The 21,203-nt window shown below is 37.8% G+C and overlaps 1 protein-coding gene and 1 pseudogene across 5 annotated transcripts in view; one reads left to right on the top strand and one right to left on the bottom strand.

Annotated features, from left to right (window-relative positions):
* The window catches only part of ADAM32 (ADAM metallopeptidase domain 32), a 174,347-nt gene that overhangs the window by 74,532 nt on the left and 78,612 nt on the right, over positions 1 to 21,203 (bottom strand). For all 5 annotated transcript variants that reach the window (XR_011564439.1, XM_070781446.1, XM_070781445.1 and 2 more), the window contains one exon: positions 15,281 to 15,458. Coding sequence is in view for 4 of the 5 variants with exons in the window: in XM_070781446.1 (XP_070637547.1) it covers positions 15,281 to 15,458 (178 nt within the window). In the remaining variant the exon portion in view is untranslated. The remainder of the gene's footprint in view (positions 1 to 15,280; positions 15,459 to 21,203) is intronic.
* On the top strand, positions 18,907 to 19,542 carry LOC109553576 (pleckstrin homology domain-containing family B member 2-like; annotated as a pseudogene).

Below are 21,203 nucleotides of genomic sequence, written 5' to 3'. Positions count from 1 at the left end.
TATCAACATTTATAGACTTTTGCATCTTTAAACAATTAAAATTCTATGGTGGAACTTACTCTTAATCAACTAGAAAACTGGGAAGAATATATAAAACAACTTTTTTTTAGAAACTAAATATTATAACAGAGAAGAGTGGCACCTCCAGTGACTAAATGGTGAGAGGAAAGGGGAGATACAGATCAAAGGGTACAGACTCTCATTGATAAAATGAGTCTGTTGTCAGGATCTATAGTTAACAATACTGCATTATACAGGGGACATTTGCTAAGAAGATAAAAATGTTTTTAATGATAACTGTGTGAGATGATGGACATTTCAACTGGTTTGATCATGGGAACCATTTCACAATGTATACATACATGAAAACCTCACATTGTACATCTGTAAACCTTAAACCATATACAATTTTTATTTGCTAATGATACCTCAATAAATCAGGGCGGGGGGGAGAGGTAGGTATGGGACTTCCCTGGAGGAAGTGGTTAAGACTCCATGCTTCCAATACAAGGCATGCGGGTTAGATCCCCCATGGAAATAAGATCCCACATTCTTTGGGATACAGTCAAAAAATAAAGTTTAAAAAAATTTAAAAGGGGTGAGTAGAGTTTAGACCCACTGCAAAGTTAGAAAGAACAGTCCCCAAGAGTGTCCTCATTTTCACCAATCACAAGCTCAGTGGATTCGCAAAACCACACTCAGGTTTTATAATTTACTGGAAGAACTCATAGAACACACTGAAAGCTGTTAATACTCACAGTTATGGTCTATTATATGGAAAGGATACAAATTAAAATCAGTCAAGAGAAAAAGCACTGAGGACAGAATTCAGGAAAAGCACTGAACATGGAGCTTCTACTGCCTTTCCCCCATGGAATCACAGACACATCACTCTCCTAGCACTGATAACATGATGCTTCCTAACGAGTTCTATGAGGCCAGTGTTAGCCTAATATCAAGACCAAAGACATTTCAAGAAAGGAAAATTATATATCAATAAACATATATCTCATAAATAAATCTAGATCAATCAATAAATAGATCTAATAAACACAGATGCAAAAATCCTCAACAAAAAAAAAATTAGGAAATTGAATCCAACAATGTACAAAAATAATTACATCATACAACCAAGTAGGATTCATCACAAGCATGAAAGGATGGCTTATTATGCAAATATCCATTAATACAATCAATAATACTGATAGACTAAAGAAGAAAAATCAATGGCCCTCACAATTGCTGTAGAGAAAGCATTTGACAAAATCTAAAATCACTTATAAAAATGTTAGCAAACTAGAAATAGAGGAAACGTCTTCAATTTGGTAACAACATCTAGAAAAAAAATCTTATAGGATCTGTATGATGAAAACTATAAAACTTGAAGAAAATCAAAGAAAGTATAAATAAATGAAGAGAATGTTCATGTTCATGAATTGTTAAAATGTCAGTTCTTCACAACTTGATGTTCAATGAAATTACAATAAAAAGTCCAGCAATTGTTTTTTGAATTGTCAAACTGATTCTAAGGTTTATATGGAAAAGCAAAAGACAGAGTAGCCAACATAATGTTGAGGAAGAGAAAGAAGAAGGAGGAGGAGCAATAGAAGGAAGAAAACGGCAGGACTTAAAATACCAGTTTCAAAACTCAATAAAAACTATAATTATGGCACTGTAGTATGTACAAAGGAAATCAGTCCTGAATATTCATTGGAAGGACTGATGCTGAAGCTGAAACTCCAATACTTTGGCCACCTGATGCGAAGAGCTGACTCATTTGAAAAGACCCTGATGCTGGGAAAGATTGAGGGCAGCAGAAAAAGGGGACAACAGAGGATGAGATGCTTGGATGGCATCACCGACTCAATGGACATGGGTTTGGGTGGACTCCAGGACTTTGTGATGGACAGGGAGGCCTGGCGTGCTGCGGGGTCGCAGAAGAGTCGGACAAGACTGAGCGACTGAACTGAACTGAAGTACGTACAAAAAAATAGATAAAATAGTTTATTAGAACAAAATGGAGACCTCAGAAATTAACCTACATAGAGATAATAAAATCTTTGATAGTGGAACAAATATAAATCAGTGGAGAAAAGGTTTTCAATAAATGGTGTTGGAACAACTGGGCATTCACATGAAAAACTCTAGATATTGACTCAACACATTTCACACACACACACACAAATAATAATTCAAAGGGATCATAAATCTAAAATTAAATTCCAAAACTATAAAATTTCTAGGGGGTTAGATTTAAGGGGGTAAATCTACTGTCGAGTGTTCTTTCACAATAAATAAACGGGAATAATACCAATCTTAAACAAATTATTTCAAAAGGTAGGAGTAGGGAGCATATTCCAACCCTTTTTATGAGCCCATAATTCATTGAAACATGTGAAACGTCATGTATGAAACGAGATGCCAGTCCAGGTTCAATGCACGATGCGGATGCTTGGGGCTGGTGCACTGGGACGACCCATAGGGATGGTGTGGGGAGGGAGGAGGGAGGAGGGTTCAGGATGGGGAACACATGTATACTAATTAAATAATTTTCTATTAAAGAAAAAAAAAAAGAAAAAAAAAAACAGAAGAAAAGATTGTAAAAAAAGAAAAAAACTACAGACCACAATCCCCTTCTAAAAATAAGTTCCATAATCCTGAACAAAATGGTAAATTAAAATGTTTATATATATATATAAAATAACCCAAGTGGGGCTAATCTCAAGGTTGCATGATAGCTGGGTTAGTACTCAAAAAGCAATGAATGAAATGCATCATATTAATAGAAGAAAAAAAAAACAGAAAATTCATATGATCAGCTCAATAGAAACAGAAATATTTGACAATATTCAACACTAATTTTTAATTGAAAATTCTTAGCTAACTAAGATTACACTTAATGTAGAGAAATTGAAAGCATTTCCCCTAAGATCAAGAACATGGCAATAACACCCACTCTCAATATGCCTATTCAGTTTTTGGAACTTTATTTCTGAGGTCTCCATTGTGTTCTAATAAACTCTTTGTCTATTTTTTGTGTGTACTATATTGCCATTATTATAGTTTTTATTAAGTTTTGAAACTGGGTATTTTCAGTCCTTCAGTTTTCCTGAAGACCTAGCTAGAGTAATTGGGAAAGACAAAAAAAAAAAAAAGGAAAGTTAACCAAATAAAAAGAGAAGTAAAACTGTGGTTATTTGCTGATAATATGATCCTATATACAGAAAATCTCGAAGAACCATCAAAAAACTAGAGTTACTCAATGATTTCAGTTAAGTGGCAAGATACAAAGTCAACATACAGAAATCAATCACATTCCTTTAATAATGAAGATTCTAAAATAGAAATATTAAAAATCCATCCCATTCACAACAGTATTAAAAACAACAAAATACTTAGGAATAATTTTAACCAAGAAAGTGAAAGATCTGCCTAATAAAAATCACAAAACTTTGCTGAAGAAAATTTTTAAAAAGATATGAAGACAAGAAGAAATGGAAAGATATCCTATGTTCATGGATTGGAAAAATTAATATTATTCAAACGGCTATATGACACAAAACCATCTACAGAGTCAACATAATCCCCATAAAAATATCAAAGGCATTCTTCACGATAATAGAGAAAACAATCCTAAACTTTGCATGGAAGCTCAAAAGACTACAAATAGGCAAAATAATTCCTAGGAAAAAAAAAAAAAAAACCTGGCGGTATCATGCTTCTGAAATTCTAACTAAACTACAAAGCCACAGTAATAAAAGCCACAGGTATGTGGAAACACAAAAGATCCCCAACAGCCAAAACAATCTTGAGAAAGAAAAACAAAGCTGGAAGTATCACAGTCTTTGATTTCAAATTATAGCTGGTCCTCCATATGTGTGAGTTATGCACCATGGATTCAACCAATCTTAGATTGAAATTATTCAGAAAAAAATCCAGAAAGTTCCAAAAAGCAAAACTTAAATTTGCTGCATTCTGGCAATTATTTACATAGCATTTACATTTTATATACAAATATTTACAAAGCATTTACATTGTATTAGGTATTAGAAGTAATCTAGAAATTATTTAAAATAGTAGGCGTATATTGGTAGGTTATGTGCCATTTATAAAAGAATTTTAACATGCATGGATTTTAGCATCCTTTAAGGGTCCTAGAACCAATCTCCTGTAGATATCAAGGGACAACCATTTCCTATAAAGCTACAGTAAGTAAAACAGTATGTTTTGCTTCCTACAAAGTTACCATAGTCAAAACAGAACGGTACTGGCACAGAGTCACAGATCGATGGAACACAATTGAGAGCACAAAAATAAACCCACACATGCACAGACAATAAATTTACAACAAAGAATACACTACAGAGAAAGGAGAGTCTCTTCAAAAAATGGTGTCGAGAAAACTGCATGGCCACATGCAAAAGAAAGAAACTAGACTACTACCTCACATCATAAAGAAAAATGAACTCAAAATGGATTGATTTGAATATAAGATATGAATCCATAAAATTCCTAGAAGAAAATGTAGGCAATAATCTCACTGATATCAATCTCATAAGGGTAAGGTTTTTGTCACTCTGAATTGAAAGGCAAGATAAACAAAAGCAGAATAAACAAACAGGACTACATCAAACTAAAATGTTTCCTCACAGCAAAGAAAACCATCTCAAATGAAAAAGCAACTTACTGAATGAAAATATATTTGCAAATCATATATCTGATATGGAGTTAATATCCAAAATACATAAAACACATATACAACTCAATAACAAACAACCTGACTAAAATAATGGACACACAACCTGAACAGACATTTCCAAAGAAGACACAGAGATGGCCAACAGGCACATGAAAAGATGATCAACATCATTATTAGAAAATGCAAATTAAACTACAATAAGATATCACACACCTTTTAGAATAACTATCATCAAAAATAAAACATAACAAATGTTGGAGAGAACACAGAGAAAAGGGAACCCTAGTCCGCTATTGGTAGGACTAAAAATCGGTGCAGCCACTATGGAAAACATTACGGTGATTACTCAAAAACTAAGAATCAAATTATCATACAATCCGCTACTCCACTTCTGGGTATTTATCCAAATAATACAAACACACTAACTAGAAAAAAATATATGCACTCTGTTTATTGCAGCATTATTTATAACCAAGATGTGGGAACAACCTAAGGGGCTTCCCTGGTGGCTCAGATGGTAAAGAATTCACCTGTAATACAGGAGATGCAGATTCAATTCCTGGTCAGGAAGATTGCCTGGAGAAGGAAATGGCTACCTACTCCAATATTCTTGCAATATTCTTACATGGGAGACTCCCATGTAAGAAGCCTGGTAGCAGGCTTGGGGTCCTTGGGGTCACAAAGAGTCAGACAAGACTGAGCGACTAAACATGCACAAGTATGGAAACAACCTAAGTGTCCACTGGTGGAAGAATGGATAAAGAAGCCCAGTATACATAAACAATGGAATACTTCATGCTCCATCCCTCGGAAATGTCCGACTCTTTGCAACTCTGCAGACTGTAGCCTGTCAGACACCTCCTCCTCCTTGCTGGGATTTTCCCAGCAAGAATACTGGAGTGAGTTGCCATTTCCTTCTCCAGGGGATCTTCCCAACCCAGGCATCAACCAGGGTCTCCTGCATTGCAGGCAGATTCTTTACCACTGAGCCACAGGGGAAGTCAATGGAATACTTACTCATCCATAAAAAGACTGAAACCTTGCTGTTTGCAACAACATGGATGAACCTTGAAAGTATTACACTAAGAGAAATAACTCAAATGGAGAAAGACACCATATAATTTCATTCATATGTAAAATCTAAAAAAGAACAAAGCACTCAAAAAAGCCAACTAAACAAAACCAAAAAACCTCAGAGATACAGAAATCAGATTAGTGGTTACCAGAAGGAAGTGGTTTAGGAAGTAAGAGAAATGGGTGAAGGGAGTCAACCCTTTGGCATTGGATGGTAAGCAGACTTGTGGTGCTGATCACTTTGTAATGTATACAGATGTTTAATTAGAATGCTGTACATCTGAAACTTATATAATAAAACAAACACCAATATGATACTGGGACACAAATAAACGTGTCAATCAGCCAAAGGGAACAGAGAATTCAAAACTAAACTCTGGCATATATGGTATACTAATATTCAACAAGGAAGTCAAGAGTATCCAATGAGGAAAGTATACTCTTTTCAACAACCAGGAAAACTAGAGAAACACATGCAAAACAATGACATTGACTCCTATCCCACGATACCCAGAGAAATTAGCTCAAAATGGATCAAAGACTTAAACATAAGATCTGATACCATGAAACCCCTAGAAGGAAATGTAGGGAAGAACCTTAGATACTGATCTTGGGTATAAATTCTGGAGCATGAGGCCAAACTACAGCATGGACAAACTACAAAGGAAAAAATCAACAAACGGGACATCAAACTCAAAACCTTTTGCGCCTCAAAAGAAACACTTATCAAAATGAAAAAATTTAAAAAAAACCTACATGATGGGAGAAAAATTCTGCAAAGCATGTATCAGATAAGGGGTTAATATTAAACATATATAAAGAACTTATTCAATCTGATAACAAAAAAAAAACACTCCAATTTTAAAATGAACAGAAGAACTAGATGTTTTTCTGAAAAGACATACAGATGGCCAATAGGCACATGGAAAGACACTCAACATCACCAATCATCAAGAAATACGAATCAAAACCACAATGAGACATCACTTCCCACCTATTAGAACGGTTATCAGTAAGAATACAAGAGACAACACATACTGGAAAGGATGTGGTGAAAAGGGAAGCTTTATATATTGTTGGTGGGAATGTAAATTGGTCCAACCAATTGGTCCACTGTGCAAAATAATATGGAGGTTGCTCAAAAAATTAAAAATAGACCTAACATATGGTCCAGCAATTCCACTTCTGAGTATATACCCAAAGAAAATGAAAACTTAATTTCAAAGAGATATATGCACTCTGTATTTATCACAGTATTATTTACAATACCAAAGATATAGAAACACCCAAAACATCCATCAATGGATTAATAGATAAAAAAGATGTGCTACACACACACAATGGAATGTTTTTCAGCCAAGAAAACGGAAGTGATCCTCCCATTTTCAACATGTACAAACCTTGAGCACATTATGCTAATGAGATAAGTCAAACAGAGAAAAGAAGAATTGTGTGATATCACACATATGTGGAATCTAAAAAATTTAAATCTGTGAAAAAAAGAGTAAAATACTCATTACCAGAGGTTGTGGAAACAAAGGAATAAGAGTGATGGTATTTAAGGTACAAACTTGTAACAGATAATAAATAAGCCATAGAAATCTACTGCACAATATAATGAATATAGGCAATACTACTTTACTATACTGCTAAGCCACTTTAGTCGTGTCCGACTCTGTGCGACCCCATAGACAGCAGCCCACCAGGCTCCGCCGTCCCTGGGATTCTCCAGGCAAGAACACTGGAGTGGGTTGCCATTTCCTTCTCCAATGCAGGAAAGTGAAAAGTGAAACTGAAGTCGCTCAGTCGCGTCCAACTCTTAGTGACCCCATGGACTGCAGCCCACCAGGCTCCTCCATCCATGGAATTTTCCAGGCAAGAGTACTGGAGTGGGGTGCCATTGCCTTCTCTGACTTTACTATAGTGAAACGCAAAGGAGAAAAGGAAAGATATATCCATCTGGATGCAGAGTTCCAGAGATTAGCAAGGAGAAATAAGAAAGTCTTCCTAAGTGATCAATGCAAAGAAACAGAGAAAAAATATAATGGGAAAGACTAGCCATCTCTTCAAGAAAATTAGAGATACCAAGGGGACATTTCAAGCAAAGATGGGTGCAATAAGAGACAGAAATGGTATCAACCTAACAGAAGCAGAAGATATTAAGAAGAGGTGGCAACAATACACAGAAGAACTACACAAAAAAATATCTTAGTGAGCCAGGTAACCACGATGATGTAATCACTCACGTACAGCCAGACATCCTAGAGTGTGAAAACAAGTGGGCCTTAGGAAGCATCATTACGAACAAAGCTAGTGCAGGTGATGGAATTCCAGCTGAGTTTTTTCAAATCCTAAAAGATGATGGTGTGAAAGTGCTGTACTCAATATGCCAGCAAATTTGGAAAACAGCTGTGGCCACAGGACTAGAAAGGTCAGTTTTATATCCAATCCCAAAGAAAGGCATGGAGAAGGGAATGGAAACCCACTCCAGTATTCTCACCTGGAAAATCCCATGCACAGAGGAGCCTGGCAGGCTACAGCCTATGGGGTCGCAGAGCTGGACACCATTGAGTGACTAAGCACACAAGAAAGGCAATGCCAAAGAATGTTCAAACTACCACACAATTGCACTCATCTCACACGCTTGCAAAGTAATACTCAAAATTCTCCAGGATACACTTCAACAGTACATGCACCGAGAACTTTCAGATGTTCAAGCTGGATTTAGAAAAGGCAGCGGAACCAGAGATCAAATTGCCAACATCTGTTGGATCATAGAAAAAGCAAGAGAGTTCCAGAAAAACATCTACTTCTGCTTCACTGACAGCACTAAAGATGCTTCAGCTTCACTGACTACACTTTAACTGTGTGGATCACAACAAATTGGAAAATTCTTCAAGAGATGGGAATACCAGACCACCTTACCTGCCTCCTGAGAAACCTGTATGCAGATCAAGAAGCAACAGTTAGAACTGGACATGGAACAACAGACTGGTTCCAAATTGGGAAAGGAGTACATCAAGGTTGTATATTGTCACCTTGCTTATTTAACTTACATGCAGAGTACATCATGCGAAATGCCAGGCTGGATGAAGCACAAGCTGGAATCAAGATTGCCGGGACAAATATCAAAAACCTCAGACATGCAGATGACACCACCCTTATGGCAGAGAGCAAAGAGAAACTAAAAGTGCCCCCTGATGAAGGTGAAAGAGGAAAGTGAAAAAGCTGGCTTAAAACTCAACATTCAAAAAACTAAGATCATGGCATCTGATCCCATTACTTCATGGCAAATAGATGGGGAAACAATGGAAACAGTGACAGACTTTATTATCTTGGGCTCCAAAATCACCGCAGATGGTGACTGCAACCATGAAATTAAAAAACGCTTGCTCTTTGGAAGAAAAGCTATGACCAACCTAGATACATGTTGAAAAGCAAAGACATTACTTTGCTGATAAAGGTCCATATAGTCAAAGCTATGGTTTTTCCAGTAGTCAAGTATGGGTGTGAGAACTGGACCATAAAGAAAGCTGAACACCAAAGAACTTATGCTTTTGAACCGTGGTGTTGGAGAAGACTCTTGAGAGTGCCCTGGACTGCAAAGAGATCAAACCAGTCAATCCTAACGGAAACTGTCCTGAATATTCGTTGGAAGGACTGATGCTGAAGCTGAAGCTCTTATACTTTGGCCACCTGATTTGAAGAGCTGAATCATTAGAAAAGACCCTGATGCTGGGAAAGACTGAAGGCAGGAGGAGAAGGGGACGACAGAGGATGAGATGGTTGGCTGGCATCACCAACTCGATGGATATGAGTTCAAGCAATCTCCGGGAGATGGTGATGGACAGGGAAGCCTGGCGTGCTTCAGTCTATGGGGTCACAAATAGTCGGACATGACTGAGCAATTGAACAACAACAAATGTACTATACTTATGCGAGTGTGTGTGTGTGTGTGTGTGTGTGTGTGTGTGTGTGTGTGTACATGCTCAGTCACATCCAACTCTTTGAGACCCCATGAACTGTAGCCTGCAAGGCTCCTCTGTCCATAGGATTCTCCAGGCAAGGATACTGGAGTGGATGGCCGTTTCTTCTCCAAGGGATCTTCCTGACCCAGGGATTGAACTTGTATCTCTTTTGTCTCTTGCATTGGCAGGCAAACCCCAACTGGGAATCCCTATAATTATGTAATGTAGTAAACATCACCACATCAGCAATCAGATAACAATACATAAACATATATAAATATATCACAGTAACACACTATACAACCTAAACTTATAATATTTTACTTCAAATTTATTCAATAAAAAAAACGCTCAGAAATAAATTTCCTCAATATGGTAAAGCACATCTATTTTAAAAAAAGCTTATATCTAATATCATATTTAATGTTAAAAGTTAGAAAACTTTCTCCCTAAAAGTAAGAACAAAGGAAAGAAAGCCACTCTCAGAACTTCTAATAAAAACTATAATTCAGAAAAGTCCACTGCAATTTTTATACTAGTGATATAATTGCTAAGTAAAATTTTTAAACTATCAAAATAAGCAATCTATAGAAAAAATAAATAAAGAAGATCTGAATAAGTTAAGAGATACACAAGGTGCACAGACTGGCATAACTAATATTGGTAAGAAGGTAATTCCCCTCAAATTGATATATGAATACAACACAGTTCAAATCAAAGTCTCTACAATTATATGCCAGTTCTTTAACTTACATGGAAACAAACTGGTCCTAGAAGAGTAAAAGTATCTTGAAAAAGAAGACCAAAGTTTATTGATTTACACAAAATGTTTTTAAGACTTACTGTAAAAGTACGTTAGTTAAGACTGTGGAATTGGCGTAAGGACAGACAAATACACAGAAAAGTATTAAGGGAAAGACACATACATACAGTTGTTTATTATCATAGGAACAGGTGTTAACTGTTCTCTAAATGTTTGGTGAATTCACCTGTGAAGGAAGCCATTGATTCTGGATTTTTTGTTGTTAATTTTATTACTATTATTACTGATTCAAGTCATTACTGGCAATTTGTTCATCTTTTCTATTTCTCCCTGATTCAGTATTAGGAGAGTACACATTTCCAAGAATTGTACATTTCTTCCATTTTGACCATTTTACTGGCACATAGTTATCTGAAATAATCTCTTATGATCCTTTGAATTTATGTGGTGTTGGCTGTAGCTTCTCCTTTTACATTTCTGATTTTACTGATTTGGGCTCTCTCTTTTTCTTGATGAGTCTAGATAAGGGTTTATCAGTTTCCTTCATCCTCTTCAAAGAATCACCTCTTAGTTTCATTAATCTTTTTAATTTTTTAGCCTCTATTTCAATTACTTATACTCTGATCTTTATTATTTCTCTTCTTCTACTAACTTTGGGTTTTATTTCTTCTGTTTTTAGTTCCTTTAGGTGTAAAATCAGGTTGCTTGATATTTTTCTTATTTCATAAGGCAAGTTTGTATCATTAAAAAATTCCCTCAGAAATGCTTTTTCTTTGCCCCATGGATTTGGGATTATTGTGTTTTGTTTTCATTTGTCTACAGGTATTTTTAAATTTTCTATTTAATTTCTTCCATGATCCATTAGTTGTTTAGCAGTATATTGTTTAGCCTCAACATGTTTCTATTTTTTGTACTTTTTTCTTGTAGTTTATTTCTAGTCTCATAGCATTCTAGTCAGAAAAGATGCTGGATATGATTTCAATTTTCTTAAATTTACTGAGACTTGTTTTGTGGCCTACCCTGGAGAATGTTACAAGGCAGCTGAAACAGTGTATTCTGTTGCTTTGATGTGGAATATTCTGCATTTATATCTATAAATTCCATCTGGTCTGATGTGTCGCTTAAGACCAGTCCTTCCTTAATGATTTTATGTCTGAATGATCTAAAGATGTAAGTGAGGTGTTAAAGTCCCTTACTAATATTGTGTTTACTGTCAGTGTCTCCTCTTACACCTGATATTTGCTTTATGTAACTAGGTATACCTATGTTAGTCGTTCTTGTTTAGTAGCCAAGCCATGGCCGATTCTTTTGTGACCTGCATCTCTTGCACTGGCAGGCAGATTCTTTACCACTGAACCACTTGTCCTATGTTGGATGCATATACATTTACAAACATTTCATCTTCTTGGATTGATCCCTTAATCATTATATAACATCCTTTGTCTAACAGTCTTTGTTTTGAAGTCTGTTTTATCTTATATAATTAAGTATTGCCACCTCAGCTTTCTTTTGATTTCCATTTGCATGGAATACCTTTTCTGATTCCCTCACTTTCAGTCTGTGTGTGTCTTTGCAACTGACCATGGGCAGATCTGAAGTGAGTCTCTTGGAAGCAGTATACGTACATATATAGGTCCTATTTTTTATCCATTCAGTCATTCTGTTTCTTTTGATTGCAGCATTTAGTACAATTACATTTACAGTAATTATTGATAGATATGTACTTATTGCCATTTTGTTAAATGCAGGATACTAAAGCAATAGGAGTCTGTTGCATTTCTATACACTAATAATAAGTTAACAAAAAAATATAAAAACAATCCCATTTAGAATCACATCAAAAAGAATAAAATATCTAAGAATAAATCTAAGGAGGTAAAACACCCATACTTGGAAAACTATAAGACACAGATGAAAGAAACTGAAGATGATAAAAGCAAATGTAAAGTTATACAGTGCTCATGGACTGGCAGAATTAATATTGCTAAAAAGGCCATAGTACTCAAAGCAAAATACAGATTCAATGCAATTCTATCAAACTATTAATGGCATTTTTCACAGAACTAAAACAAATAATTCTAAAATTTGTATGGAAACATAAGACTCCAAACAGCCAAAGCAATCTGAAGAAATAAGAAAATAGCTGGAAATACCATACTCCTCAGTTTCAAACTATAGTACAAAGAGACAACAACAAAAAATATGATACTGGCACAAAACAGATATACAAATCAATGGAACAGAACAGAGAGCCTAAAAATAAACCCATGCACTTATGATCAATTAATTTTCAACAAAGCAGGCAAGAATATACGATAGAGAAAAGACAATCTCTTTAATAAGCAGTGCTGGGAAATCTGGACAGCTACATTTAAGGAATAAAACTGAAACATTTTTTCACACCATACATTAAAATAAACTCAAAATAGATTAAAAACATAAATGTAAGACCAGAAACCATAAAACTCCAAGAAGAAAACTTAGGCAGAATAATCTGACATTAACTGCAACAACCTTTTGGATCTGTCTCTTAAGGCAAAGAAAACAAAAATAAACAAATGAGCTCTAATTAAACTTAAAAGCACAGGAAACTATTGGTTAAAGAAAAAAAACAACCTACTGAATGTGAGAAAATGTTTGCAAATAATATGGTTGATAAGGGGTTAATATTGAAACTACATAAACAGCTCATACAACTCAGTATCAAAAAACCAACCTCAGTATCAAAAAAGTGAAAATGAAAGTCATGTCCGACGTTTTGCAACCCATGGACTCTACAGTCCATGGAATTCTCCAGGCCAGAATACTGGAGAGGGCAGCCTTTCCCTTCTCCAGGGGATCTTCCCAACCCAAGGATCAAACCAAGGTCTCCCACATTGCAGGCAGATTCTTTTACCAGCTGAACCATCCGGGAAACCCAAGAATACTGGAGTGGGTAGCCTATCCCTTCTCCAGCGGATCTTCCCAACTCATGAATTGAACCGGGGTCTCCTGCATTGCAGGCAGATTCTTTACCAACTGAGCTATCAGGGAAGCCCTAGTATCAAAAAAAACCAACCTGATTTAAAAATAAGCAGGAGACTTGAATACACATTTTTCTAAAGACATGCCAATAGGTACATGAAAAGATGGCAACATCACTAAACATTAGGGAAATGCAAATCAAAACCATGATTGAGAGATCATCTCACATGTGTCAGAATTACTATCATCAAAAAGACCACAATTAACAAATTGTGCTGGTGAGCATTTGGAGAAAAGAACCACTGTACACTATGTTTTCCACTACAGAAAACAGTATGGAGATTCCTCAGAAAAACAAAATTAAACTACCATCAGTCTGTCAGTCACTTCAGTCGCTCAGTCATGTCCGACTCTTTGCGACCCCATGAATCACAGCACGCCAGGCCTCCCTGTCTATCACCAACTCCCAGAGTTCACTCAAACTCATGTCCATCGAGTCGGTGATGCCATCCAACCATCTCATCCTCTGTCGTCCCCTTCTCCTCCTGCCCCCAGTCTCTCCCAGCATCAGGGTCTTTTCCAATGAGTCAACTCTTCACATGAGGTGGCCAAAGTATTGGAGTTTCAGCTTCAACATCAATCCTTCCAATGAACACCCAGGACTGATCTCCTTTAGGATGGACTGGTTGGATCTCCTTGCAGTCCAAGGGACTCTCAAGACTCTTTTCCAACACCACAGTTCAAAAGCATCAATTCTTTGGCTCTCAGCTTTCTTCACAGTCCAACTCTCACATCCATACATGCCCACTGGAAAAACCATAGCCTATGATCCAGCAATTCCATTCCTGAATATATATCCAAAGAAAACAACACTAATTTAAAATTATACATACACCCCAATGTTCATAGAAGCATTATTTATAATTGCCAAGACACAGAAGCAACATAAGTGTCTGTCAACAGGCGAATGCATAAAGAAGATGTGGTGTATGTGCATATATATATGTATGTATGTGTGTATATATATACACACATACACATACATATACATATATGTATATATGTATATACACTGTATCTATATACACACATGTGTGTGTGTGTGTATATATATATATATATATATTATTCAGGCATTAAAAAAGAATGAAATTTTGCCATTTAAACTACATGAATGGAACCAGAGAGTATTATGAAACTACATGAATGGAACCAGAGAGTATTATGTTTAATGAAGTAAGTCAAACAAAGACAAAGAAAAACACTCTATGTTATCATTTATATGTGGAATATAAATTTAAAAATGCATGAATATGACAAAACAGAAATAGACCCTCAGAGATAAAGGCCAAACTAGTGGTTATCAGTGGGAAGAGGGAAGAGGGTGATATGGGGGAATCAGAATCACCCACTGTTCAGATTGTAACATTAATAGTTGTCCCTCCATTGTGAGGCAATACCCTAAAGGATACTTTATGGTCTACTCCCATACTAATCTTCAGTAAGACACTTATCAAATGTCCAGAGGTTAAGCACAGATTTGAAAATACTGTACATATTTAGTCTGGAACCAAAAGCTCATTCTAGACTTCCTTTTCCTACCAGCAATAATTTTAGGGGAATAGTCTTAACATTTGTCCAAAACTCTTCAACCTATTAAATCTAGATAGCATATTCTTGTATGCATTTTAACTTTATTTCATTATTGCTGATATTTTGCATGGCACCCAGTCATATTTGAGGTATACAGCATTTATTACAAAGGATGAACAGAAACAATAAGTTTATCAATTTTCAAATTATTAGACTTACTTCCTCAGAACCACAGTCACAGGCTTCATTTCCCTCCACTCTGCCATTGCCACAGATTTCTGTTGGATTATTCTGCATTTGTGGCTTATTCTGAAGACACTGGGCCCCCACGTTTGAAATGAAATGTTCAAAGTCTCTCAAACTGCAATCGCTAAAAGTCTTCATACCACTGGATTGCCTAAAAATGGATCCATATAATGTTAATGGCATTATTCTTCTGAAAACACAATTCTATATTATACAAGTCAATTTCAAAATGCTAAATTCAAGAGGTAATGCTAAGTGTTCATAACAAATGCTTAGAGGCCAGTCATTCCTCAGGAGGACATGTGATTTCATTCACTGAACACATATTCTCTTAAAACAAAATCAAGTTCAACAGGAAAAACTAAACAACCCAATTAGAAAATGGGCATAGGATTTGGATACACATTTCTGAAAGAAGACACATATAAACGAACAACGGGTACATGAAAAGGTCATCAACATCACTAATCATCAAGGAAGTCCAAATCAAAAGAAAAAACAATGAGCTATCACCTCATACCTGTTAAGATAGCTATGATTCTCTTTTTAACTTATTTCTTTAACTGGAGGAAAATTTCTTTACAACGTTGTGTTGGTTTCTGCCATACAACAACACGAATCATCTATAATTATATGTATGTACCCTCCCTCTTGATTCCTTTAAAAATAGATGAACATTGTTGGCAAGGACACGGAGAAACTGGAAACACAGTACATTGTTCATGGAAATGTAAATCCAGTCTCTGCTGAAGACAGTAAAGAGGTTTCTCAAAAAATTAAAAATAGAATACCATATGATCCAGCAATCCTGCTTCTAGGTATACATCCAAAACTATTGAAATTAGAATATGTAAGTGATATCTGTACTCCTATGTTTATTGCAGCAATATTTACAATAGTAAAGATATGGCAGCAACCTAAATGTCATTGAAAGATGAATGGATGAGCAAAATGTGGTACGTACTTGCAATGGAATATAACTTGCAACGGAATATTATTCAATCTTTAAAAAAAGAAGCAAGTTCTGCCATATGCAACAACAGTACAAAATCTCAAGGTCATTATGCTAAGTGAAATAAGCTAGTCACAGAGTATGAAATACTTCATGATTTCATTTATATGAGATATTTAGAAGATTCACACCCACAGATGTAGAGTTGCCAAGAGGCTAGGAGGAGGGGGAAATGGGTATAAAGTTTCAGTTATACAAGATGGATAAATTTTAGTGATCTGCTGTTCAACATAGTAACCACATCTAAGTAATAACTTTAAAATTGGTTAAGAGAACTCCTGTTGAATATTTCCACTATATATATATTAAGAATACACTAGGGTTTCCCTGTTGGTCCACTGGTTAAGAATCTGCCTGCCAGTGCAGGAGACATGGGTCCAATCACTGGTCCAGAAAGATCCCACATGCCTTGGGGCAACTAAGCCCTGCCACCACAGCTTCTGAGTCTGCACTTGGGAGCCCTTGAGACACAACTGCTGAGGCTACATGCAGCAACTGCTGCTGCTGCTGCTGCTAAGTCGCTTCAGTTGTGTCCAACTCTGTGCGACCTCTAGATGGCAGCCCACCAGGCTCCACCGTCCATGGGATTCTCTAGGTAAGAACACTGGAGTGGGTTGCCATTTCCTTCTCCAATGCATGAAAGTGAAAAGTCAAAGTGAAGTTGCTCAGTTGTGCCCGACTCTTAGTGACCCCATGAACTGCAGCCCACCAGGCTCCTCCGTCCATGGGATTTTCCAGGCAAGAGTACTGGAGTGGGGTGCCATTGCCTTCTCCCATGCAGCAACTGCTGAAGACCAAATACCCAAGAGCCCATGCCCCACAACCAGAGAAGCCACCACAGCGTGAAGCCCGGGCACCACAACTAGAGAGTAGCCTCCACTGCCCACAACTAGAGAAAGCCCACACCCGGCAACAAAGACCCAGGGCAGCCAAAAATACACACATACAAAAAAAAGAAACAAAGAAAAGAACCGAGTAATTTTGGAGAATGACAAGATGGCTTCCAAATGACTTCCAACGAATAGGAAGACTCTAAGCTAACTTCCTCCCATGCGCACATCAAATCTACAATTTACAGAGCAACTACTGATGAGAAAGATTAGAAGAACAGCAGAAAAGATCTTTTACAACTAAAGATATGAAGAAGGAACCATAAGTAGATGAGTGGGAGGGGTGGAGACATGGTAAAGTCAAGACTCATACTCCTGGATAGGTGACCCACCAGTAAGTTCAGCTCTAGCTTCCTCAAGAGCAGCCTCCCCCACTAGTCAGCTCTGCCCTCACCACCAGCCTCCCCAACAAGGACATATCACTAACCTTGGTATCTCCTGAACTCTGACCCCACCAACCAGTGGGTAAACATCAACCTCAGTACCACCAGAGCCCCAGAGCCTGCCATTTCAGGACCCAGCTGATCCACCAGCAGGCAAGCAACAGCCCCAGGAGTCTCTGAGCTCCAGACCTACACATGAGCAGATTAACAGTATTTTTGAGACACCCTGGGCCCCTTATTTGGCCAACCTGGGATTCAGCCCTGCTCACTAGCAGGCTGTCAACAGCTTTGGGACACACTGGACTGTGCAGTAAGCCATTTCAGGAACTGGTACCACCCACCAGCAGACAGATACTAGGTCCATGCAGGACCCCTGGCCCCACAGCCACCCATCTCAATCCCAGTTCCAGCAACCACTGAGCAATGAGGTTCCACAGCCAGCCTCCTTGTGACACAGCTCCACCCACCAGTGGCTGGTGGCATCTGAACAAGGCAGAGATTAGCAATCAATTGAAGAGGGGCCAACCCAGCCAAGTCTACCAGACAACCCACAGTAGTTAGTCCACAGCAATAGAAGGATACTCATAGCCCTCTCAGGGAGAACCACTAGAGCATATAGCGCTGGTGACCAGAGAGGAATGTGCTGCTGGGAGTCCTTACTCCCTTCACTTCTGAATTCATCTGTTGTACAGACTATGTTAAAAGTTACCTACTTTTAAAAAGCAAATATAAATTAAGTCATCAAAATAATGTATTAGGAAGATCACTGAAATAATGAAGTTTGTACAAATATATTTTAATGTTCTTTTGCTACTTGGTTTAAATTAATTCCAATATAATAACTGTCTTCTATATGAGATCAACATGAAGTAGAGAAAATAACAAAGATTTGAGTTAGATAAACTTGTTGACTAGTACCAATCTTGAGACTTAATGAGATTTTAAGCAAAGTGATTAAACTCTCTGTTTTCTTATCTCCAAATAGGGGTAATATCCATCCACCTCACAGGCTTGTTATGAGGATTAAATATTAATAAGTGTCTAATTAAACTTTCTGGCTTATAGTAAGTGACCAATAAATCATTGATGAGATTACTGACATCAGCCACAGTTGTCCACTTATAACCTGTGTATCTGATGTAGAGTCATTTAGGCTCTGTGTACTCAAAGGCATTTTAAAAAAACACATGGAGGACAGCGGACGGCGGCCAGGACACTAGCGTGAGGCAGCCAGAGCCAAGTAACCCGGCAGTTCCTTTTGCTATGGACCTGTTGCCGTGCACAGTGGTGGCTGGAGGCTTTGCAGGTGAGAAAATGGCATTTGTGAAGAGTGGATGGTTGCTGTGACAGAGTACCATTTTGAAGCACTGGAAGAACTGGTTTGACCTGTGGTCAGATGGTCACCTGATCTATTATGGTGACCAAACTCGGCAGAGTGTAGAAGACGAGGTCCACGTGGCAGTGGACTGCATCAACATCTGCGTGGGATATGAATGTCGGGATATTCAGCCACCAGATGGGAAGCCGAAAGACTGTATGCTGCAGATTGTTTGCCGAGATGGGAAAACCATCAGTCTTGGTGCAGAAAGCACAGATGATTGTTTGGACTGGAAGTTTACACTCCAGGATTATATTGGCTTATGTTGGCTCAGAAGTCATGTATGATGAAGACAGCTGTGGCTCCCTCCCCACCTTCTTACACAGACTATGCTGCACCAACCCTTGAGCAGGCACATGGCTATGGTCCAAACAGTGGCGCATACCCACAAGGAACTCAAGTTCTCTATGCTGCAAATGGACAGGCTTATGCTGTACCCTATCAGTACCCATATGCAGGACTTTATGGACAGCAGCCTGCCAACCAAGTCATCATTCGTGAGTGGTATCAAAACAATGACAGTGACTTGGCGCTGGGCATGCTGGCTGGAGCAGCCACAGTCATGGCCTTAGGGTCTCTGTTCTGGGTCTTGTAGAGTCCTTGGAACCTAGACGTGCATAGCTTCTGATATCCCTGTGTACAATAATATAATTTGCAGGGCATTTCTGTTTGTTATAAATGCTTTTAATAATAGGTTTAATAGTTCATTTGAAAGTAGTGACAAAATACTTATAAGGATATAGAAGTACTGCAGAGAAAGATTTGGACTGCTGTTTAGCTTAACTGCGGACTATATGAGGCCATTGGCTCATTCGAGGAGTTTCCTTATAAAACTCTCTCAATACTTTATTTGAACACACTTGTTTTGAAAAGCCATTTTCTTTTTAGAGTTAGGCCTTAGTTCTTAAGGGATAATTTATTTTAGTGTTTTGCTGGTAACATGGTGATGATGTAGGACTGAGTGAATGACTGTGGCAAGAAAAACTGCAGTTTTTTGGTTTAATGTCAGACTTTGAAACCTCAGACCAGAACTGGCTGCATGTTACTTCAGGAGTTATAGGCTGGAACCTTTCTTAGGCAGCAGTGTGATATCCCACAGCCTCTGGGGCTCCAGCAAAGCAAACTGCTCAGGATGATGTGTGGGATGGCAGTTCCCCCCTTGAAAACGGTGCTTTTTCATTTTATTCTTATTTGTTTTTGGTTGCAATACTTAGAAAGCATCCCAAAAAAGGAGTAGACTTGAGTGTCAACATTTTAGGGCTTTATCATTTAAAACTTGAAGAAGGCACAACTCCAAAAAAGTGTGTGGAGGTAGATTTATTTTATTCAGAGGCATCATGCTTTTAGTGTTTGCTTTGAGCATTCTTTATTGCCACTTCAGCCTACTTATAGCTTATTTTTCTACTTGTTGATAAAGTAATATTAAGAGAATGGTGAGGAAAGTGAAATTAGAGCCATAGTTGCAGTGTTCCTGTTTCAGGGGGTTGGGCTGCACTGAGGACGTGTTTTATTATGTCCTTCTGAAGGCTGTTGATGAGCTCATCTCCTGTCCTGTGTAGGACTGGGCACTGTTGCTGTCCCTGAGCTGTGTTGCATGGTGGGGGAAACTCAGGTTATAGATGGGAATTTCGGCCTAGAGACATGAATGACCTGCTCAAGATACCTCTCTACCTACTTGACTAGGACACCAGCCTTGCTTTTATTTCTGACTTTAGTGAACCACTTAATTTTGAGCCCCAACTTATATGTGAAGCTCTGAAAAACTGAGGGTCCTGCATTTCTGTTATTTCTTATTTCTTTATCTATATAAATTTTAAAACTTCACTTATTCCAGCTTTCTGTCCTGCATGTTTTAAAAAATGTACATTTACAAAGGCACAATGAAGGTCTCTGTCCCTATACTCCATGTGGCCATGTTTCCATAAAATACACTCCTAGAAGGCAATGGCACCCCACTCCAGTACTTTTGCCTGGAAAATCCCATGGACGAAGGAGCCTGGTAGGCTGTAGTCCATGGGGTCACTAGAGTCGGACACGACTGAGCGACTTCACTTTCACTTTTCGCTTTCACGCATTGGAGAAGGAAATGGAAACCCACTCCAGTGTTCTTACTTGGAGAATCCCAGTGACAGGGAAGCCTGGTGGGCTGCCGTCTATGGGGTCGCACAGAGTCGGACATGACTGACGCGACTTAGCAGCAGCAGCAGCAGTAGCACAAACTGTGTTTATATTT

This window comes from Bos indicus, chromosome 27 (assembly GCF_029378745.1).
Source record: "Bos indicus isolate NIAB-ARS_2022 breed Sahiwal x Tharparkar chromosome 27, NIAB-ARS_B.indTharparkar_mat_pri_1.0, whole genome shotgun sequence".
NCBI classification, from domain to species: domain Eukaryota; kingdom Metazoa; phylum Chordata; class Mammalia; order Artiodactyla; family Bovidae; genus Bos; species Bos indicus.
This window is presented reverse-complemented; position numbering and strand designations above follow the sequence as displayed.